Source organism: Marmota marmota, unplaced genomic scaffold, assembly GCF_001458135.2.
Source record: "Marmota marmota marmota unplaced genomic scaffold, marMar, whole genome shotgun sequence".
In the NCBI taxonomy this organism is placed as follows: domain Eukaryota; kingdom Metazoa; phylum Chordata; class Mammalia; order Rodentia; family Sciuridae; genus Marmota; species Marmota marmota.
In genome coordinates this window covers 37,419,285-37,438,093 of record NW_025999949.1, presented here as the reverse complement: position 1 = coordinate 37,438,093, position 18,809 = coordinate 37,419,285, and the positions used below count along the sequence as shown (strand labels likewise).

Below are 18,809 nucleotides of genomic sequence, written 5' to 3'. Positions count from 1 at the left end.
AGCAGAGCGCCAGGCATGGCGGGGCCAGTGGTGTGGGCACCCACCCCGGGACCGCCCCTGGGGAGGCCTCCATCTGCTCTGAGGGCCCGCCTTAAAACTAACCGGCCAGGTAACTGCGGAGGGCAGCCGCGGCAGCCAGCCAGGGAGGGTAGCTGCCGGTGCCAGGCTCGTCTGTGCCCTGCTGCCCCACGCAGGGTGCACCACGGGCCACCAGGTCGCCAGTCTCCAGGCTGCCTAGGCTCTTGGGTTGGGCTGAAGACCCTGAGGAGAGAGGGGTCCTAACTTGTGGCCCCATCAGACCCTGGAGGGAGGACGGAGGGGAGGTGGGGGGTGGGGGGATGAGTGAGTGAGAAAGGGAAGGGCAAAGATTTGGGCCATGGGCCTGGGCTGTCAGCAAGGTCTAGAGGCCAAGGAGGAGGCAGAGGCCATAGCTGTGCGGGGCTGCAGCAAGCAGAGTCTTTTCCTGCCCCACAGGCAGTCTGAGGCGGCCAGACACCATCCTGGGGAGGATCCTGAGGGGGAGATATGGCCCTTTCTCTGGGGGCCATTTGGAGGACTTGGGCCAATCCTGAGCGAGCTTCCCTCATTGGGGAGACACTGTGTGTCAGAAAGGCAGCTGTCGACCCTCTGAAGACACCTGGGCTATGGGGGTTGTGGTCAGGGAGAAAGCTGTTTGCCCACCTGTAGATGGGGAGTCCCACCTTGAAGGGGAGGCATGGCCCTTTCTTGGGGAACATAGGCCTGAGGGACAGATGGGGCTTCATCTTGATGTAAGCGGAAGCCTGGGGCCTATTTGTTAGGGAACCCAGTTTGAGGAGGGAAGAGTCAAGTTTTCAGAGACTTCCTAGTTTGAGGGAAGGTAGTCCCAACCATGGGGAGTCCTGTGTTGGGCAGCTAGACTCTAAGGGAGGGGCCAGGCCTGTGCCAGGCTTTTTGACACAGATAGGAGTAAACTGGTCTCTGCTGGGAACCTTCACAAGGGCCAGGGGAGTCCTTGTTCGTGTTCAGGCAGGGTCCTGGGGCGTGTCTTCCTGTGGCCCACAGTGCTTGGCTCTGGAACTCCCTGCCTGGCACAGCTGTGAGGTGGCAGGGGAGAGATCCCCATTCTTGAGGGTTCAGGGAGGTTCCTCAACGCAGTGGCCCAGCCCACAACCAAGGCTTGCCAGTTTCCCAGCTCCAGGGAGCCCCAAGGTTTCTCAGTTGGGTTCTCCGCTGCCTCATGACACTTCTGGGGACCAGGCCAGTGGCTCTTGCCTGTGCTCTTGTGGCTCCAGGCGTAGGCTCTAGCAGCTCTTTTCAGAGGGGAGCGGGGCGTTGGGATGGGAAGAGTATAGGTCACTGAGCCCCTGCCTGAGTTGGTCCCGCATGAGCGACTATTCCTCGTTCTCTCCAGGGAGCCCCTGTCTGGGCTCCTGAACTCCCCTGGGGTTTCTTCTGGGCAGTGGCTGCCCCATCTTCTGTCACCCTCTCTTCTGGCCTCCATGCCAGCCAGTCCCTCCAGCTTGGATGACTCCTCCTTCCCTTTTCTGTTGCAGTACTTGGCTGGGAAGGTGGGAGGATCTCCCAGCCCGGCCCGGGGTACCTGACCCTGGGACTGGAGGGTGAGCGTGGTGGGAGGGCGCAGAGCCCTGCCTCCTGGCCACCAGTCAGTTTTGCAGCTGCAGTCTGCCTGGGACTGGGCGGGCTGGGCTCGTCTGTGTACTGCTGTTGGGCCTGGCCTTCTTCAGGGTGGGGTCCTGCTGACCCCTGTGCCCTGACTTTAGGGGCCAAGCCTGCATCTTGCTGCTGGGTGGGGATCACTCCCCACCGCAGAGTTCATGGGGCAGGTGGGTGGGCCAGGAGGGGAGAGGGCTGCTAAGCCCCTTTGCCTGCCTCCCTGACAAGCCAGTGGCGCTCTCTCCTTCTGTTCTGCTATAGATGGCAGCTCAGCGGCAGCGGGCACTGGCCATCATGTGCCGGGTCTACGTGGGCTCCATCTACTATGAGCTAGGGGAGGACACCATTCGCCAGGCCTTTGCCCCTTTTGGCCCCATCAAAAGCATTGACATGTCCTGGGATTCTGTCACTATGAAGCACAAGGTGAGCAGACTAGGTCTATCCCAGTTGCCTTGGCCTACCCTCCTTGGGGTTCTTCCAAGCTTGATAGGGTTTCCTGTGTCTAGGGCTTTGCCTTTGTGGAATATGAAGTCCCAGAAGCTGCACAGCTGGCCTTGGAGCAGATGAATTCAGTGATGCTGGGAGGCAGGAACATCAAGGTGAGGGTGTGGGTGCAGGTGTTGGGCTTTTGGGCCTTGAGAATGTTCTGTCTAGTCTCCCAGATGTGTCGAGCAACCTCACAGAAGCCTGCTGTGACTAAGTCTGACAGGTGCTCTCGGTCCCTTCCCCTTCCCCAGGTGGGTAGGCCCAGCAACATAGGGCAGGCCCAGCCCATCATCGACCAGCTGGCTGAGGAGGCACGGGCCTTCAACCGTATCTACGTGGCCTCCGTGCACCAGGACCTCTCGGATGATGACATCAAGAGTGTGTTTGAGGCCTTTGGCAAGATCAAGTCTTGCACACTAGCCCGGGACCCCACAACTGGCAAGCACAAGGGCTACGGCTTCATTGGTGAGCTGGGGGTGCTGAGGAGAGGTGGGGGCCCACCTGGTGCTGGGACTGGCCCTCCTCACTGCTGCTCCTGCCCTGCAGAGTACGAGAAGGCCCAGTCGTCCCAGGATGCCGTGTCCTCCATGAACCTCTTTGATCTGGGTGGCCAGTACTTGCGGGTGGGCAAGGCTGTCACACCCCCATGCCCCTGCTAACACCTGCCACCCCAGGAGGCCTTCCGCCTGCTGCCGCTGTGGCCGCAGCTGCAGCCACAGCCAAGATCACAGCTCAGGTGAGGGGGTGGACAGGTGCTCTAGTCATTTGGGAGCCAGCTCTTGATATGGTCTTGGGTGGAGGTAGCCAGACTGGGGACTGAGTGTGGTTGCCTTCTGGGTTGCAGGAAGCAGTGGCTGGAGCAGCTGTGTTGGGTACCTTGGCAACACCTGGACTGGTGTCCCCAGCACTGACCTTGGCTCAACCCCTAGGGGCTCTGCCCCAGGCTGTCATGGCTGCCCAAGCTCCTGGAGTCATCACAGGTGAGTCTGAGTAGGCCAAGGCTCTCCAGGCATTCCTGCCCCTCATTTCTAGGCTCTCTGCCTTCACCTGCCCAGGGTGGGCTGGCCATGGCGACCAGCTCTGCTTCCTGCTAAGGTGGGGGTTGTGGGGATAGCTGCTGGACCTGGTTGGTTTTGCTGCAGGTGTGACCCCGGCCCGTCCTCCCATTCCGGTCACCATCCCCTCTGTGGGGGTGGTGAACCCCATCCTGGCTAGCCCCCCAACACTGGGTCTCCTGGAGCCCAAGAAGGAGAAGGAAGAGGAGGAGCTGTTTCCTGAGTCTGAACGGCCAGAGATGCTAAGTGAGCAGGAGCACATGAGCATCTCTGGCAGCAGTGCCCGCCACATGGTCATGCAGAAGCTGCTGCGCAAGCAGGAGGTGGGTGAACAGACCCTGGGTCGGGATGTAGGGGTGGGGAACATCTAGGCAGGCCACAGTGCTCAGCTGTCTCCTCCCCACAGTCCACAGTGATGGTTCTCCGCAACATGGTGGATCCCAAGGACATCGATGATGACCTGGAAGGAGAGGTGACAGAGGAGTGTGGCAAGTTTGGTGCTGTCAACCGTGTCATCATCTACCAAGAGAAGCAGGGTGAAGAGGAGGATGCAGAAATAATTGTAAAGATTTTTGTGGAGTTTTCCATGGCCTCAGAGACTCACAAGGCCATCCAGGCCCTCAACGGGCGCTGGTTCGCTGGCCGCAAGGTGGTGGCTGAAGTGTATGACCAGGAGCGTTTTGATAACAGTGACCTGTCTGCGTGACCTTGGGCCAGTTTTCTGGACTTGCACTTGTTCCTTGTTTCCTCTGGGTTTTATAGTGATAAACAGTGGTGTCCCTGGGACCAGGCACTCGGCTCTACCAAGCCCAACCTGTAGTGTGCATAAAGTGCAGATGCTGCTGGCCCTGAGCATCCCTGTGTCCGGTGGTCCCATGACCCAGCCTGGGTGGGTGGATGTGCATCCCCCTAGCTTGGCAGAAATCTCCAGTAGAGAGGGCGTGCCTTCCGGTGGAGCTGGGGGCTGGCCTGTGCAAGCGGGCTGGGCGCCCTGCTGTGCTGTGTCGGTGGGAATGGGTTTGCCGCCATCGCCCACGCACCTAGTGCTGGGGGAGGCCTAGTCGCCGATCTCAGGCACTTAAATTAAGGACGAAACGAGTGCCTTTTCACCCGCCCCGCTCGTGGTTCTCGGGGTCGGGCCTACAGGTGCAAGTGTCTGGCCGCCGCCGCGTCTCGCGCCTGGGCGGGGCGGAGCGTCCCGGCAGGCTGTGCCCGAGGAGATCTACCGCTACAGCCGCAGCCTGGAGGAACTGCTGCTCGACGCTAACCAGCTGCGCGAGCTGCCCAAGGTGAGCGGCCGCCGCACCTGCCATCCTGACGCCCGAGGCGCGGCGCCCGGCGGACTGGACGGGTACTGTCCCGCTGCGGCTGCCGGCTGGAGCGAGACCTCGGCGGACGCTGCCGGGCGGGGCACCGAGCTGCAAGCCGGCCCAGCTGGTTCTTACTGGCCAGAGCCCCGCCCCGGTCGGCCACCCCCACCCCCACCGCCTGTGCTAGCACCAGGTGGCCGCGGTCCTTGGGTCCGTGCCTGGGGACGGAGTCGAAGAGCTGCTGAATGAAACCCGTGCACGGGGGCGAGGGAGGGAGATGGGACCAGGGTAGAAGGTGGACCTGGCGTGGCAGTGGATACAACTTGCTGGGCTGCGCTGAAGGTGGGGTCCTGGAATTCTCCCTGCACTGCCCCCTTTCCCTTTGGGTGCGGGCTGGGTGGGGCCTCCTAGAGTGCCCAGCCTGTCAGGTTTGTTCTCTGCAACCTCTCTGTGGGGTCAACTCTCGTGTCCCACGGTTCTTCCCGTCAGCTTGTTTTTCTTCTAGGGTCTTCCCAAAATCCCTAGAAAGGAGCCAAGAGAAAGCAGATCATGAAAGATTTCCTTTTCAGGAACACGGGTCTAAATGATCTGTTGTTCAGGGGTTGGGTGCCATGGAGGGTGTGGCTTTGCTCTGGGCAGTTCTGTGTTTCGTGGTCACCAACAGAACTTGTCTGTGTGCCCTGTGATTCCTGTGTATGGCATTGAATGTTTTGTGGTAGTTTGCTGTTTTTAGGGGTTTTTTTCCTCCTCTCTTTTTGTGGGTTTTGTTGAGCTTTTATTGATTATTGTCAGAAAGCAGCAGTAAGCACCATTGGGGGGGTCCCTCGGTGACTGATCTGTGGATGAAAGAAGTTTTTAGGGTGGTGGTTGGAGGTCTGAGGATCACTCTGGGCAGCTTCTCAGCTGGGCCAGTTACGTGAGAGATGCAACAGATATGGAGGCTCCTGTGAGGTGATCAGGGGACGAGATGTCAAGTGGGAAATGGAGTCTGACCAGGGCCGGGTGCTGTGTGTTTCCCTGTTTTCCTCTCAGCAACTGGGGCATCATGGCTAGATCCCTGTACCTTGTGACCTGGGGCAGGAAGAGTTTTAGAGACCTGGGACTTTCTAAGTGTTCGGGAGCCCTTTTCTTTTTTTCTTTTTTCTTTTTTTTTAATACTCAAGTTCTAGGTAGATACAACATCTTTATTTTACATTTATGTGGTGCTGACGATTGAACCCAGTGCCTTGTGCATGCTAGGCGAGCGCTCTACCACCGAGCCACAACTCCAGGACCCTCAGGAGCCCTTTTCTGTCCTCGGGGGTTGCAGCTGTGGAACCATTCCCTGACTGTACCCCCTACTCACAGCCCTTCTTCCGGCTGCTGAACCTGCGCAAGCTGGGCCTCAGTGACAACGAGATTCAACGGCTGCCTCCTGAAGTGGCCAACTTTATGCAGCTGGTGGAGCTGGACGTGTCCCGTAATGGTAGGTGGGCAATACAGGGTGAGACAAGGAGGTCCTGGCAGCTGTAGGCATCTCTCTATGGTGACCTTCCCACAGATATTCCTGAAATACCTGAGAGCATCAAGTTTTGCAAAGCCCTAGAGATTGCAGACTTCAGTGGGAATCCTCTGTCCAGGTGAATTCAGTGGTGGGGGTCAGTGTGACTGTGGGAGTCTTGCAGCCCTGCTCTGAATATCTGAGGTCCTCTGCTTTCACCTTCCTCTGCCAGACTCCCTGATGGCTTCACACAGCTGCGCAGCCTGGCTCACCTGGCCCTGAATGACGTGTCCCTACAGGCACTGCCCGGGGATGTGGGCAAGTGAGTGCTGCTTGTGAACTGGTGTGGGGGAGGATCAGCTTGGCCTTGCCTCCCTCAGTCTCAGCCCTGGTCTCTCTCTCAGTCTGGCCAACCTAGTGACCCTGGAGCTCCGGGAGAACCTGCTCAAGTCTTTGCCTGCGTGAGTGTGCTGGGCCTCCACCTTGCATGGGCGGAGCGATGCTGGGCCTGGGCCTTGAGACCACACCAAGACTGTCTCTTGTGCAGGTCCCTGTCTTTTCTGGTCAAGCTGGAACAGCTGGATCTGGGAGGCAACGACCTAGAAGTGTTGGTATGGTGGGAGCCATTGGGTGGGGCACAGGGGTATAAGACAGTTACTCCTGGTGGGCAAAGCAGGGCATCTCTGTGGCCACACTGGGTTCTCCTGTCCTTATCCCTTCTTTTAGCCGGACACTCTGGGAGCTCTGCCCAACCTGCGGGAGCTGTGGCTGGACCGGAACCAACTGTCAGCACTGCCCCCGGTGAGTGAGGGCGGGACTGGCCTCCTACCTCCAGCTGCTGTCCTCTGACCCTGTGCCTGCCCTTAGGAGCTCGGGAACCTAAGGCGTTTGGTGTGTCTGGATGTGTCTGAGAACCGGCTAGAGGAGCTGCCGGTAGAGCTGGGGGGTCTGGCACTTCTCACAGACCTGCTGCTGTCCCAGAACCTGCTGCAGCGGCTTCCTGATGGCATTGGTCAGTGCACCCAGGGGGGCCTAGGGGTTGCATGCCCTGGTCAGGCGGCCCCACAAGCTGTCAGCAAAGGTACTGGTGGGCATTAGATGAGGGTTCTTATGTCATCCAAGCTGGAAGCATCTCAAGGAAGGGAACTGAGGCCAAGACTCAAGTTGGGTCCTGAGACATCTAGGTATCAGCCTACAGGGGCAGGGTAGTTCACGTGGCAGAGTGGGTTCAGGTCTTATGAACATGGATAGCGGGCATAGTGTTTTCCCAGAAGAAGTCAGGTGGGCAGGGCTGTTTCTGGTCTGTAGTGGAGAAGACGGGAGGGTGAGCACAGGTCTGCTGCAGCTCAGGGTTCTTGGGGTCCTCTGAGGAGCCATGGGATCTGGCTGTAGCCATGCAGAAAGCTGGTCTCTACTGGAGGGTTGGGTCAAGTGTTCAGATTTGCCCTTGGCCCCACTCAGCCTGATCACTGTGTTTCCCTGACACCAGGTCAGCTGAAGCAGCTGTCTATCCTGAAAGTGGACCAGAATCGCCTGTGTGAGGTGACTGAGGCCATTGGTGACTGTGAGAACCTCTCTGAGCTGATCCTCACAGAGAATCTGCTAACGGTAGGCAACCCTGGCTACCAGGCAGAGAGGTGCTCAGTTCCTAAGGAGTTGTCCTCAGCGTCATCTTGAGACGATGGGGCCTGGAGTGTGTAGGGTACAGTGAGAGTGCCAGCACACAGCAAGAGCCGAAGGGGCTGCTAGCACCGTATGTGTTGCGTGCTAGCAGATGCTGGTGGCCAGGCTTGTTGGGGTCTGTGTCCCCTGCTGGGGCAAACTCAGGTGGAGAATACTTTGGGTCAAAGAGGGAGCTCCCTGGTAGGCGCCAGGGCAGGGTGGGGTCTGTGGGCCAGGGCAGGGCCCTGCCAGGTGGAGTAGAGAGCTAAGGTCCTGTTTTACATAGTGTGTGTTGTGCTGGGCAAGGGCCAGAGGGGAGGACCGGTAAGAACGGGTCTGATTTTGGAATGGATGTGGATCCGGACATGGGGGCTGCTTTTCAGGTACATCTGTTCCTTGCAAAGCGGGACAGAGGAAAGTTTATGGAATATGGTTGGAGTGGTTACCAACCTTGCTACCATCTAGTGGACAAGGCATCTGGACCGCCCCTTCACACAGGATGTCCTGTTTTACGTAGTGTGTGTTGTGCTGGGCGAGGGCCAGAGGGGAGGACCGGTAAGAACGGGTCTGATTTTGGAATGGATGTGGATCTGGACATGGGGGCTGCCTTTCAGGTACATCTGTTCCTTGCAAAGCGGGACAGAGGAAAGTTTATGGAATGGGGTTGGAGTGGTTACCAACCTTGCTACCATCTGGTGGGCAAGGCATCTGGACCGCCCCTTCACACAGGATGTCTGTATCTCAGTGAGGAGAAGAGAGAGCAGCGAGGCCAAGGGGCAGACAGAGCAGGAGCTGGCCCATGCATCAGAGGGGCCCATAGGCACCTAGCCCTGAAATGTCTGCACCAGGGTACCTGCAGGAGAGGTCCATGGACAGTGTAGTCAGAAGTTTTGGGTGGCCTGACTGGGTTTGGTGCCAGCGCGCAGGCGGGTACAGAGCGAGGGATGTAGCTTAATTCTACATCCCTGATTCCCAGAGGCCATGGGGATCCCTGGCTAAAGCTGATCATGATTTCCATTATCCTTAATTTGCCCCAAAGGATTCTCCTCTTCTTTCTTCGTACCCCAGGGGTCTTCTGCTGACCTCTGACCCCTTTTTCTCCTGGCCAGGCCCTGCCCCGCTCTCTGGGCAAGTTGACCAAGCTCACCAACCTCAATGTGGACCGGAATCACCTCGAGGCGCTACCACCTGAGATCGGAGGCTGTGTGGCACTCAGTGTTCTCTCTTTGAGGGACAATCGCCTGGCTGTCCTGCCTCCTGAGCTCGCCCGCACAGCCGAGCTGCACGTGCTTGATGTAGCTGGGAACCGGTGAGTGTCCACCTGGCCCTTGGGCACTGGTCGTGTCCCTAGCACACACTGACTATGCCCACCTGGCCCAGGCTACGGAGTCTGCCGTTCGCGCTCACTCACCTCAACCTCAAGGCACTGTGGCTGGCTGAGAACCAGGCGCAGCCCATGCTGCGGTTCCAGACTGAGGACGATGCCCAGACTGGCGAGAAGGTGCTCACCTGCTACCTGCTGCCCCAGCAGCCTCTGCCCAGCCTCGGTAGGTTGCTGGCAGCTGTGGCTTTGTGGGTGGACAAGGCTCGGGGCCAGCCTAGGCCTCTGATGTTTGTCTCCTGCAGAGGACTCTGGGCAGCAGGGGAGCCCCTCAGAAAGCTGGAGTGAAGCCCCTCTGAGCCGAGTCAGCGTCATCCAGTTCCTGGAGGCCCCTGAGGGTGACGAGGATGCTGAGGAGGCCGCTGCTGAAAAGCGGGTATGGGGGGCATGGGGACCCTGGGTGTGCCTGCTCCTCGCCCCTGCCTGACCCCTGCCCTGCCTCTGTCCTTCATCCCTGTCCCCGACACAGGGCCTGCAGCGTCGGGCCACTCCCCACCCCAGCGAGCTGAAGGTGATGAAGAGGGGAATGGAAGAGCGCCGCAGTGAGGCCTGCCCTTGCACACCAGGCCCTGGCCCGTCCTCATCCACAGAGGAGGTAGGCATGACGGCGGCACCTGGCAGATAGCTCTCCCCAGCTCCCAGCCACCAAACCCTGGATGGAGCATCTGTTCTCAGAGTGGGGCTCGGGGAGCAGCCTGGGGGAGCTATGAGAGGCTGAGGTGCAGGGCAGACTGGGTGCTGGGAGCTCGTGCAGTGTGCATATTGGGACCAGAGTAGGGTGCTCAGGGCCTGTGCCAGTCACGTGCTGGTGACACAGGATGGCGGTCTGGGAAGGGGTAGGACCTCTTCCCCGGGCACTTGTGTGGCTACCTGGACATAGTCAGTACTGGGGAGGGGTCTGGTGCTACAGCAGAGCGGGCTTGGCGCGCTCAACTGACATCAGGATCTGGGAGCATTTTTGATCCTTGAGAGCAGCAGAACCAGCGAGTGGGATGGTGAGCAGAGGGCATGCGCTGGCTGGCAGGGCCACCTGCCCCTGGCTAGGGGAGCCTCACGTCAGGCCCATATCTTCATGGGAATTTGTATGGTCCTCATTCCTCCACTTTTTGGGAGAGCCGTTCCTAGGGGCTGGGCTGCATAAATGTGATTTTGTGTTTCAGTAGCTCTGGAGGCTCAGTTTCCAGGGGCCTGGGGCTACTGCAGGGTTGAGCCTGCTGGGGATGCTGTGCTTGGGATAGCCCAGGCAGAGGGCCTGTGGGCAGCCTGATACCACTGTCTGCAGCAGGAAAAGAGGCTGAGTGCAGAGTCAGGCTCGAGTGGAGGCTCTGGCCCACCCACCAGCACAGCCTCTGAGGGCGAGCCTGAGGGTCCGGCAGCTGAGGCACAGCAGGAAGCCACACCACCCAGCCAGGAGGAAGACACAGAGGAAGACTACGTTGAGGTGAGGATGGTCAGGGAGAAGGTGGGCCAGGCTTTAGCAGCTAGAGTATAGACTGCCTGCCTTGTGCCCCAGCCAAGCAGGTGTGTGATTAGGGTTGATTTCCACGTGGACGGTCACCAGGCTGTGGCAGACAATGGCCAGACAAGAGTGGAGTGTAGGGCAGGATTCCCTTAACAGAGCTGGGCAAAGGAGTAGGGATGGGGTGATAGTCCTGGGTGCAGGCAACATGTTGCAGGAGTTTCCTGGAGGATGCAGGCTGGTGTAAGGGTTCCCACCCCACAGCCAGGTTCAGCAGTGTCAGGTCCATCATCTACTTACTGTCCCCAAATGGCCCCCTTTCCTGACCCCTGTAGGTACTCCATTGGTCTTTGCGTATCATAAAGTCTCCACTTGTGTGCTCTGTGTCTATAGAAAGAGCGTCCTCGCCCCTCGTCTTCTGGGGCTGGTGGTTGTGTGTCTCTTACCAAAAGTGTCCTGAGTCCCTGTCCTTGGCACAACAGGGAGCCTCCCTGAGACTCTGGGGTGTACCCAGCTACAAAGCCTGGCTCCCTGGAAGGAGAGGGGGGTCTGGGCCTTGCTCCCACCCTTGTGTTCTCATCCGCACAGCCCACAGTACACTTTGCAGAGGATACACTGCTGCCCGGTGAAGATGGCGAGAGTGAGGAGGGGCAGCTTGAGGCCCCCTGGCCCCTGCCAGGTGGGAGGCAGCGGCTCATTCGCAAGGACACACCCCACTACAAGAAGCACTTCAAGATCTCTAAGCTTCCGCAGCCTGAGGCTGTCGTAGCCCTTCTGCAGGGGATGCAGCCCGACGGGGAGGGCCCTGCAGGGCCTGGTACCTGGCACAATGGCCCCCACATGCCCTGGGCTCCTCGGGCCCAGGAGGAGGAGGAGGAGGAGGAGGAGGAGGAGGAGGAAGACAGGGCTGAGGAGGAAGGCGAGGCCACTACAGAAGAGGAGGACAAGGAGGAACCTGCAACTTCTGCACCCTCTGTCAAGGTGGGTCTCACGTGCACTCCTCTCTGGTCCTCCTAGGGTACCTGGGGATGGGCAGCATGGAAGCCAGCCCAGACTGCCCTGTGGCTGAGCCCCTCAGGTCAGGCCTCCACTCACTGGCCCCCTGGCTGCCTGGAGGAGGGGTGGGTGCATCTCTGCTGTGACTGCTGCGTCTCTGTGTGCGCCTCACTACAAGTCCCCAGGGTCGGCCTTAGCTGAAGCCCTGACATATGAGTGTCTGCCGTGATCAGCAGTGTCGTCCCCATGTGCCCCTCTCAGTCCCTGGGCACCTCCGCTCTAGCACTGACCTTCATCGAGGCTCACGGCGACCCTCTGGGCCAGTGTTTGCCCGTTAGACCTGCAGGCCAGCAGGACCCAGAAGCTGAGGGCAGGTGCACTCCATACCCTCAGCCTTTTGGGCACAGGGGGCGCTGGCAGGATGCTCTCCTCTCTGAGAGCTGCTGGCTCCCAGGATCCTCCCTGCCTAGCCATGACTTGGCCAGGAGGCCCTGCTGCTGGCATGCAATTTGTCCTGTGGGTCTGACAGTCACTCTTCTTCCTTGCAAGACATCCCTGGCTCCCAGCAGATTCTTGGGGAATTGTCTTGTGCCTTCCTGATCCTCAGTTTGTTCTCAATGGCTCATAACAGGTCCCTCCTGCTCATGGGGACCCTTGATGCCAAAGAAAGCCCCAGGCTGCCCAGAGGACCCACCTTCCCCACCCCCATGATGCCCCTACCCTGAGCATGGGTTGATGACATGTGGCAGTGAGAAGCCTGGGGTCCTATCAGGGATGGCTAGGCCTGGGCTCAGCCCCACTCTGGAGCTTCCCCCCAGCCAGCCCAACCCTACCGTCTGTCAGGTCTGCAGCCTTGTGTCATAGACAGAGGTAACCCTGGTCAGTGCCAGGAACAAGTTGGGAGGGACTGGCTCAGGCGACAGGAGCTTGGTGTGGTCTTCCTTCTGTCTTGTCTGCTCATGGCCGGGCTGGTGAGGTGGTGGAGGTCCCTGGCGGTGGCTAACCTGCATGCCTCGCTGGTCCTGTCCTAACAGGGCGTGTCGTTTGACCAGGCCAATAACCTGCTGATAGAGCCTGCTCGCATTGAGGAGGAAGAGGTCTGTACTGCTCACTGCTGCTCTGTGCTCTGGGCCCGGGTCTGCTGCTGACCTTGCTTCCTGGGCTGCGGGTTCTTGCCTCTCCCCACCCCATCACTTAAGCATAGACCCTTTCCCAGAAGAGCTCCTGGCAGCTGCTACAGAAATGGGGTCCTGGGGCTGCCCCGATAGGGCCTGCTGGTCTTTTGGCAGAGGCAGCACATCTCTGCCCCCACTGCGGCCTTTCTTGTAGAGGACAAACAGAGGGCCAACGCCAGGCCACCCGTGTTCATTCTCTGCAGCTGTGACTGCCCCACGCCTCAGATACCTCCCAGCTCCTCTTCTGCCTCTGCTACCCTGGCAGGCGGAGGGACCTCAAAAAGAAACCAAAAGGAGCTGTCTGTGGCTGGCCTTGCTGTGCCGCAAGCACACAGACGGCTCAAGCCCTCCCAAACACAGTGTCTGCTCTGTTTCCAGCTGACCCTCACCATCGTGCGCCAGACTGGGGGCCTTGGCATCAGCATCGCAGGGGGCAAGGGTTCCACCCCCTACAAGGGAGATGACGAGGTGAGCAGCTGCCCCAGGCTATAGCTGCCCTGGGCTCTCTCCTGCCCCAGACCTGCCAACACTCACTGGCCCAGAGGCTTCTGCTCCAAGGGGTGTTGGATGCCTGCCGCCAGCCCCACAGTTCAGTCTTCTGTGTGCTTTGCCTGCACTTGGCCACCAGCCCCAGAGTGCACAGGCTGGGCCCAAGGCAGCAGGCAGACGGGGATGTGCGCACGTGGGAGTTCACAGTCTAGAGCAGCTTGTTTCTCTTCTGCAATCTGGTCTTCCCTCACACACTCTGGGCGTAGTGCCCGGGTCAGAGCCCTGACCCGCACTTTCTACTTCCTGGACGTAGGACCCACAGTGGTCTCTACTTAGGCCGTATGTCTTCCTTCATGTTCTTGGGGATCTTTGCAGCATCCCCAGAGAGATCCCCAGGCTGGGCTAGGGTCTGAAGGGACCAGGTCTCCCTCCAGTAAGTGCCTCCTGGCCTCCCAGAAAGGGCAAGACAGAAGGCTCTTAAGGAATCCCCAACTCCTGTCCCCAGGGTGTCTTCATTTCTCGGGTGTCTGAGGAGGGCCCTGCGGCCCGGGCTGGAGTCCGAGTGGGCGACAAACTCCTTGAGGTGAGTAGTGACTGCTGGCCAGTGACACCTGTGCTCTGGGGTGCCACCTGGGCTGTTGGGGTATTTAGTTGTGCCTATCGGATGGGGGCACTGTCTACCCTCTACAGAAGCCCTGAGCCCCAGACCCCAGGAGCTGTCTACCAGCCCCCAGGACTCCCCCAAACCCTCTTTGGGCAGGATGTGTAGTGCAAGCACCTAAAACCCCAGAATCGGGAGGGCTGGGAAAGGGGTCCCCAGCAGGTTGGGGGGCTCAGATCCTTGTGAGAGACTTGGCACCCCCCACCAGGGCACCTGGCTGTTGGATATAGGCTGTGCCCTTCCTGTGGGGACAAGGGTGAGGGCCCTGAGGGTATCAGAAGAGGGCTGGTGCTCCTCCTGCTCTCCTGCTCAGCTCTCATCCCAGCCTCTCTTGGGGGCTCCTGTCCAAGGTGGCGTGTGAGTGTGGGGTCGGTGACCTGGTAATCCTGGGCATTCTCTGGGGCTGCTCAGACAGACCCAGATGGTAGGTTTCCAGAAGCAAGGTCAGTGGTGTGGACTGTTCCAGGGGCAGATGCCTGTGCTCTGGGAACCGCCATAGGTGGGGACGAAGCCCATCAGGAGCTCTGGGTACCCCCTCTCCCTGCCCTTCCCATCCATGGAGGGAAGCATGGGCAGAGGCCACACGAGCTGTTGTCATGGCGTCAGTGCTCAGGTGTCGGGGTGGCCGCAGCTGGGTGCTGACATGTGCCGGGCCTCCCACACCTACAGGTGAACGGCGTGGCTTTGCAGGACGCTGAGCACCATGAGGCTGTGGAGGCCCTCCGAGGGGCAGGCACAGCCGTGCAGATGCGTGTGTGGCGGGAACGCATGGTAGAACCTGAGAACGCAGTCACCATCACACCCCTGCGGCCCGAGGACGACTACAGCCCCCGAGAGCGGCGGGGAGGCGGCCTGCGCCTTCCCCTGCTGCAGCCTGAGCTCCCTGGGCCTGTGCGTCAGTGCCATGTGGCCTGCCTGGTGCGCAGCGAGAAGGGGCTGGGCTTCAGCATTGCTGGAGGGAAAGGCTCCACACCCTACCGGGCCGGTGACGGGGTAAGGCAGGGTGGCTGGGGGTGCAGGGAGGGCTCTGGGGCATGTGCCTGCTGGCCGTGCCTGCTGGCCTCACAGTGGCGGCTCTCCCACCCCTGCAGGGCATCTTCATCTCCCGCATTGCTGAGGGTGGTGCTGCCCATCGAGCAGGCACGCTGCAGGTTGGCGACCGTGTTCTCTCGGTGAGTGGGATGGGCACGGCCTGCCCAGTGCCTTGTCCTGCCCATCCTTTCTGACCTGAGTGTCCCCTCACAGATCAACGGGGTGGACATGACTGAGGCCAGGCATGACCATGCTGTGTCACTGCTGACTGCTGCCTCCCCCACCATCGCCCTGCTGCTAGAACGGGAGACAGGGGGACCCCCTCCCTCCAGCACCCCCCCACTTTCCTCCCCAACTCCCACTGTTGCTGCTGCCACCACCACGACCACTGCTGCCCCTGGAGAGCCTGGGCTGCCCAGGCTGGCCCCTGGTCTCCTGGCTGCTGCCTTAGAAGGACCGTACCCAGTGGAGGTGAGCCTCCAGCTGCCCCCTGCCAGGCATCCGCTCAGCTCTGCTGTGGGTGTGGACTCTCCCAGAGCCCCTGCTCATGGCCCTACAGCCACTCTGGGCAGAAAGGAACTTGCACATTTTTCCCCATGTGCCTGAGAAACGGAGCCCTCCTCCACGAGCTGACTCCTTGCTGTGGTCCACCTGCCCCACACCACCTCCCTGCCAGGCCACCCATGAGGACACAGGCTTTAGCTGCATGGGTGTCTGGGCAGTGGGGTTTTGCAGAGGCAATGGGAATCCCTGCAGGTGCCTGGGGCTCCCCGAACTCTGTTCCCAACCACAGAGACCAGCAGTTCCCCTACTTCTTTCCACTCTTTCCCTTCTCTGAGGCCTGTCCCATGTCCCCAGGAGGTTCGTCTGCCTAGGGCTGGGGGCCCCCTGGGGCTCAGCATTGTTGGGGGCTCCGACCATTCCAGCCACCCGTTTGGTGTCCAGGAGCCTGGCGTATTCATCTCCAAGGTAGATAGAGGCCCTGGTGGGTGGCTCTGGACAGAGGGGACCTGTCCTGCCCACCCTGGGGGGCCCACCGGCTGCTGCCTTCCTCTTCAACAGGTGCTCCCACGCGGCCTGGCCGCTCGCTGTGGCCTGCGGGTGGGGGACCGCATTCTGGCAGTAAATGGGCAGGATGTTCGGGAGGCCACTCACCAAGAGGCAGTCAGTGCCCTGCTCCGGCCCTGCCTGGAACTGTCCCTGGTGGTGCGGAGGGACCCTCCACCTCCAGGCATGCGGGAGCTCTGCATCCAGAAGGCCCCTGGGGAGAAGCTGGGGATCAGCATCCGTGGGGGTGCCAAGGGCCATGCAGGGAACCCCTGCGACCCCACAGACGAGGGCATCTTCATTTCCAAGGTAAGGACCCTGCCCTTCTGCTTCTGTAGGCAGGTCCCAGTTCAGAGTCTCAGGTGGGTCTCTCCACAGGTAAGCCCTACGGGGGCAGCCGGGCGTGACGGCCGGCTGCACGTGGGGCTCCGGCTGCTGGAGGTGAACCAGCAGAGCCTGCTGGGCCTGACACACGCAGAGGCCGTGCAGCTGCTGCGCAGCGTGGGTGACAGCCTGACCGTGCTCGTCTGTGAGGGGTTTGACACCAGTGCCACCACAGCCTTGGAGGTTAGTGACCACTCTGGGGACCAGGTGCTGTCTCAGTACTGTCCCAAAAGGTTGTAATGAGCTGACCCTTGTGTGGGCTGGGCAGCAGAGCCTTCCACAGTCTGAGCCAGCTGTAGGTGGGAGCTGTGGGCATACCCCATGCCAGGCTGCTTTCTCTCCAGAGCCCTGGCCACTGTGCCTTCTGGAGACTCCTGCCTGGGCAGGATGAAGCACTAAAAGGTTGTGATGTATCTGGGCAATGGCAGGATCTGGTTCTTTGAGAAGAGGTCCAGCCATAGGCCTTGGGCAGGGAGCACCTGAGTGGGCGTGGTAGGTGGCTGACAGGGAGCTGTGACCTCCTGTTCTCCCTGGCCCAGCCTGACCCCAGGGTCTCTGGTGGCCTGTCATCAGAGTTCACCCCCCACCATCTTATCTGACTGCTCTGTGCCTCAGAGCAAGAGCTCAGACTGGGGCAGAGACGCAGATGGGGCGTCAGCCACCTCCCAACACTTGCGGAGAGGAGGGACCAGGGCTAGGCCCAGGAACCTTGCGTCCTGGACAGGCTGTCTTCATCCAGTGGTTTCGGCCCTCTTGTCTCCCACCAGCTGTCAGTGAGGCCCCTCAGCACCATTGCCTGAAGGCCCAAACAGGCCTCCAGAAGATTTTTACCTGCAGTAACCACCAGCTTTGCCCAAAGGGCACCCTTGCTGGTCACAGTGGTCTGTGGGACACGGTGCCGTGTCACCACTCTGCCTGCCTTCCACTTCTTGCCCTGGTTTCTGGGATAGTCAGCCACCCTGGGTTGGCTCTTACAGTGGATCTTTGGGATGGTGACTTCCTGCCAGATGCCAGCTAAAAAGACACCACTGGCTGCGAGCCACAGACAGCATCTTCTCGCAGGCCCCTTGAGGGCCTGCCCTGTGGGAAACCATGTGTCTTCATCCCAGTCGCCACAGCGGGACTTGAGCTGGCCATCCTCCCCCTTTGCTGTCCACGAGGGAGCGCTGGTAGATTGGGGAATGAGTTTCTCTATGCCCGAGTGGTCTGGTTCCAGAAGGCGTTTTGCCTTTTCTTCACTGATCTTAAAGTGTACGTTTAACGGATGTTGTTCAAGACATTTATGTATTTCAGACTTAGAGAAAGGACACCGGGGGGAAGGGTGCGAACTTCCACCAGAGTAGGACTGGCTTGCCCAGGTGACGCCAGGCCTGTGTTCCCTCACCTGGCGTCGGCTCCTCTGGAGGGTCACAGCTAAAGTCTGGGCAGGTGTCCTCCACAGCTGAGGGCAGAGGGCCCTGAGCAGGGCCAAGAGCCCCTGGACCTCTGCCCGTGGGAGCTGAGTGCTTTCCCTGGGAGTGTCGGGACTCCTCGGGACCTGAGGCTGCTGTCACCCGGCAGGTGCCCACCCACCGTCCTTGGGCACAGGTGACCCACGTGTGCTCTGTAGCACATAGCTGTGTTATCTTTGTTTCCTTTTTAAAATTGTGTATTTTAGTCACAAAAAAACTATGATTTTTATCAAGTTGTCTGGAAAACTCTGCTTTTGCAGATCATGGAGACGTGGCCCTGTTTTCTGGCAGCACCTCTGTGCTTTTCTTAAACATGCAGCCTGTGTCCATCTGGAGTTGTTGTTCAAGGGGAGGGCCGTGTGCCCTGACTGGCCCTGACCTTCGTCTCCTGCTGACCTGGGGGAGATGCGACTGCGCTGTGTGCAGGTGTTCCGAGGCTTGACTCGGGGCTAGGTCCCCGTGCCAGCTGCATACTGCCATTTTACATTACAGTGTGTCCCAAAACCTCATCACCCACGTCACTCACTCTTTTGTCTCCTTGAGAAGTGCTGTGTGTTGTGTTTTGCTTCTGAGTGAATCTGCCAGGCTCCATAACAGGAATTGGTTGGGGCCCTGGTATTTGGGGCGAGTTATTCTCAAGCATATTCCTAGGTTGCTCTTGTTCTTGGTTCCCGTAAACCCTGGCCAGCTGCTGTGCTTCCATAGCAGAAGCCCTGTGGTCTACAGCAGTGACACGGGGCCTCCTTCCCGGTGCCTGGCTGATGGACTGTTTCATTCCCTATGCAGTGTTTGCTGTAGTTTCTTTGTGGTCCTTGCTGTTTGTAACGGACAAGTTGAGTCTTCTGAAGTGGTCTTCACATTGGTGGGCTCAGTTGGCTGGTTGGCCCACCGAGGTGCCAGCCCCATGCGTGGCACTCAAGAGAAAGAGGAGCCCACATTGAAACCCAGGACTCCACAGCAGCGTCTGGATTCCTGGCTTCTCACGAATCTCAAAGGACCCTGCACAGCTGGCCCTTGTCTACCAGGACTCTCTGACACCCCCCCCCGCAAAAACCCCACAAACACTCACTCACACTATAACACTG

General features: G+C 59.7%; 2 protein-coding genes across 2 annotated transcripts in view; both read left to right on the top strand.

Moving 5' to 3' along the window:
* The window catches only part of Puf60 (poly(U) binding splicing factor 60), an 11,890-nt gene extending 7,841 nt beyond the window's left edge, over window positions 1-4,049 (top strand). Inside the window, 8 exon segments of the mRNA XM_015486574.2 lie at window positions 1,918-2,079; window positions 2,163-2,255; window positions 2,394-2,607; window positions 2,689-2,787; window positions 2,790-2,878; window positions 2,987-3,122; window positions 3,285-3,520; window positions 3,604-4,049. Of these exon segments, the coding sequence (XP_015342060.2) occupies window positions 1,918-2,079; window positions 2,163-2,255; window positions 2,394-2,607; window positions 2,689-2,787; window positions 2,790-2,878; window positions 2,987-3,122; window positions 3,285-3,520; window positions 3,604-3,903 (1,329 nt within the window). The 3' untranslated portion in view covers window positions 3,904-4,049.
* Window positions 4,034-18,809, top strand: part of Scrib (scribble planar cell polarity protein) — a 19,304-nt gene continuing 4,528 nt past the window's right edge. The window contains exons 1-25 of the mRNA XM_048802415.1: window positions 4,034-4,127; window positions 4,344-4,486; window positions 5,855-5,972; window positions 6,048-6,126; window positions 6,220-6,309; window positions 6,392-6,448; window positions 6,535-6,598; window positions 6,714-6,788; window positions 6,855-6,999; window positions 7,477-7,595; window positions 8,759-8,958; window positions 9,030-9,196; window positions 9,276-9,406; window positions 9,500-9,625; window positions 10,313-10,471; window positions 11,078-11,470; window positions 12,520-12,582; window positions 13,039-13,128; window positions 13,655-13,732; window positions 14,480-14,803; window positions 14,902-14,961; window positions 15,056-15,313; window positions 15,701-15,811; window positions 15,905-16,198; window positions 16,268-16,456. Coding sequence (XP_048658372.1) covers window positions 4,034-4,127; window positions 4,344-4,486; window positions 5,855-5,972; window positions 6,048-6,126; window positions 6,220-6,309; window positions 6,392-6,448; window positions 6,535-6,598; window positions 6,714-6,788; window positions 6,855-6,999; window positions 7,477-7,595; window positions 8,759-8,958; window positions 9,030-9,196; window positions 9,276-9,406; window positions 9,500-9,625; window positions 10,313-10,471; window positions 11,078-11,470; window positions 12,520-12,582; window positions 13,039-13,128; window positions 13,655-13,732; window positions 14,480-14,803; window positions 14,902-14,961; window positions 15,056-15,313; window positions 15,701-15,811; window positions 15,905-16,198; window positions 16,268-16,456 — 3,627 coding nt within the window. The remainder of the gene's footprint in view (window positions 4,128-4,343; window positions 4,487-5,854; window positions 5,973-6,047; window positions 6,127-6,219; window positions 6,310-6,391; window positions 6,449-6,534; window positions 6,599-6,713; window positions 6,789-6,854; window positions 7,000-7,476; window positions 7,596-8,758; window positions 8,959-9,029; window positions 9,197-9,275; window positions 9,407-9,499; window positions 9,626-10,312; window positions 10,472-11,077; window positions 11,471-12,519; window positions 12,583-13,038; window positions 13,129-13,654; window positions 13,733-14,479; window positions 14,804-14,901; window positions 14,962-15,055; window positions 15,314-15,700; window positions 15,812-15,904; window positions 16,199-16,267; window positions 16,457-18,809) is intronic.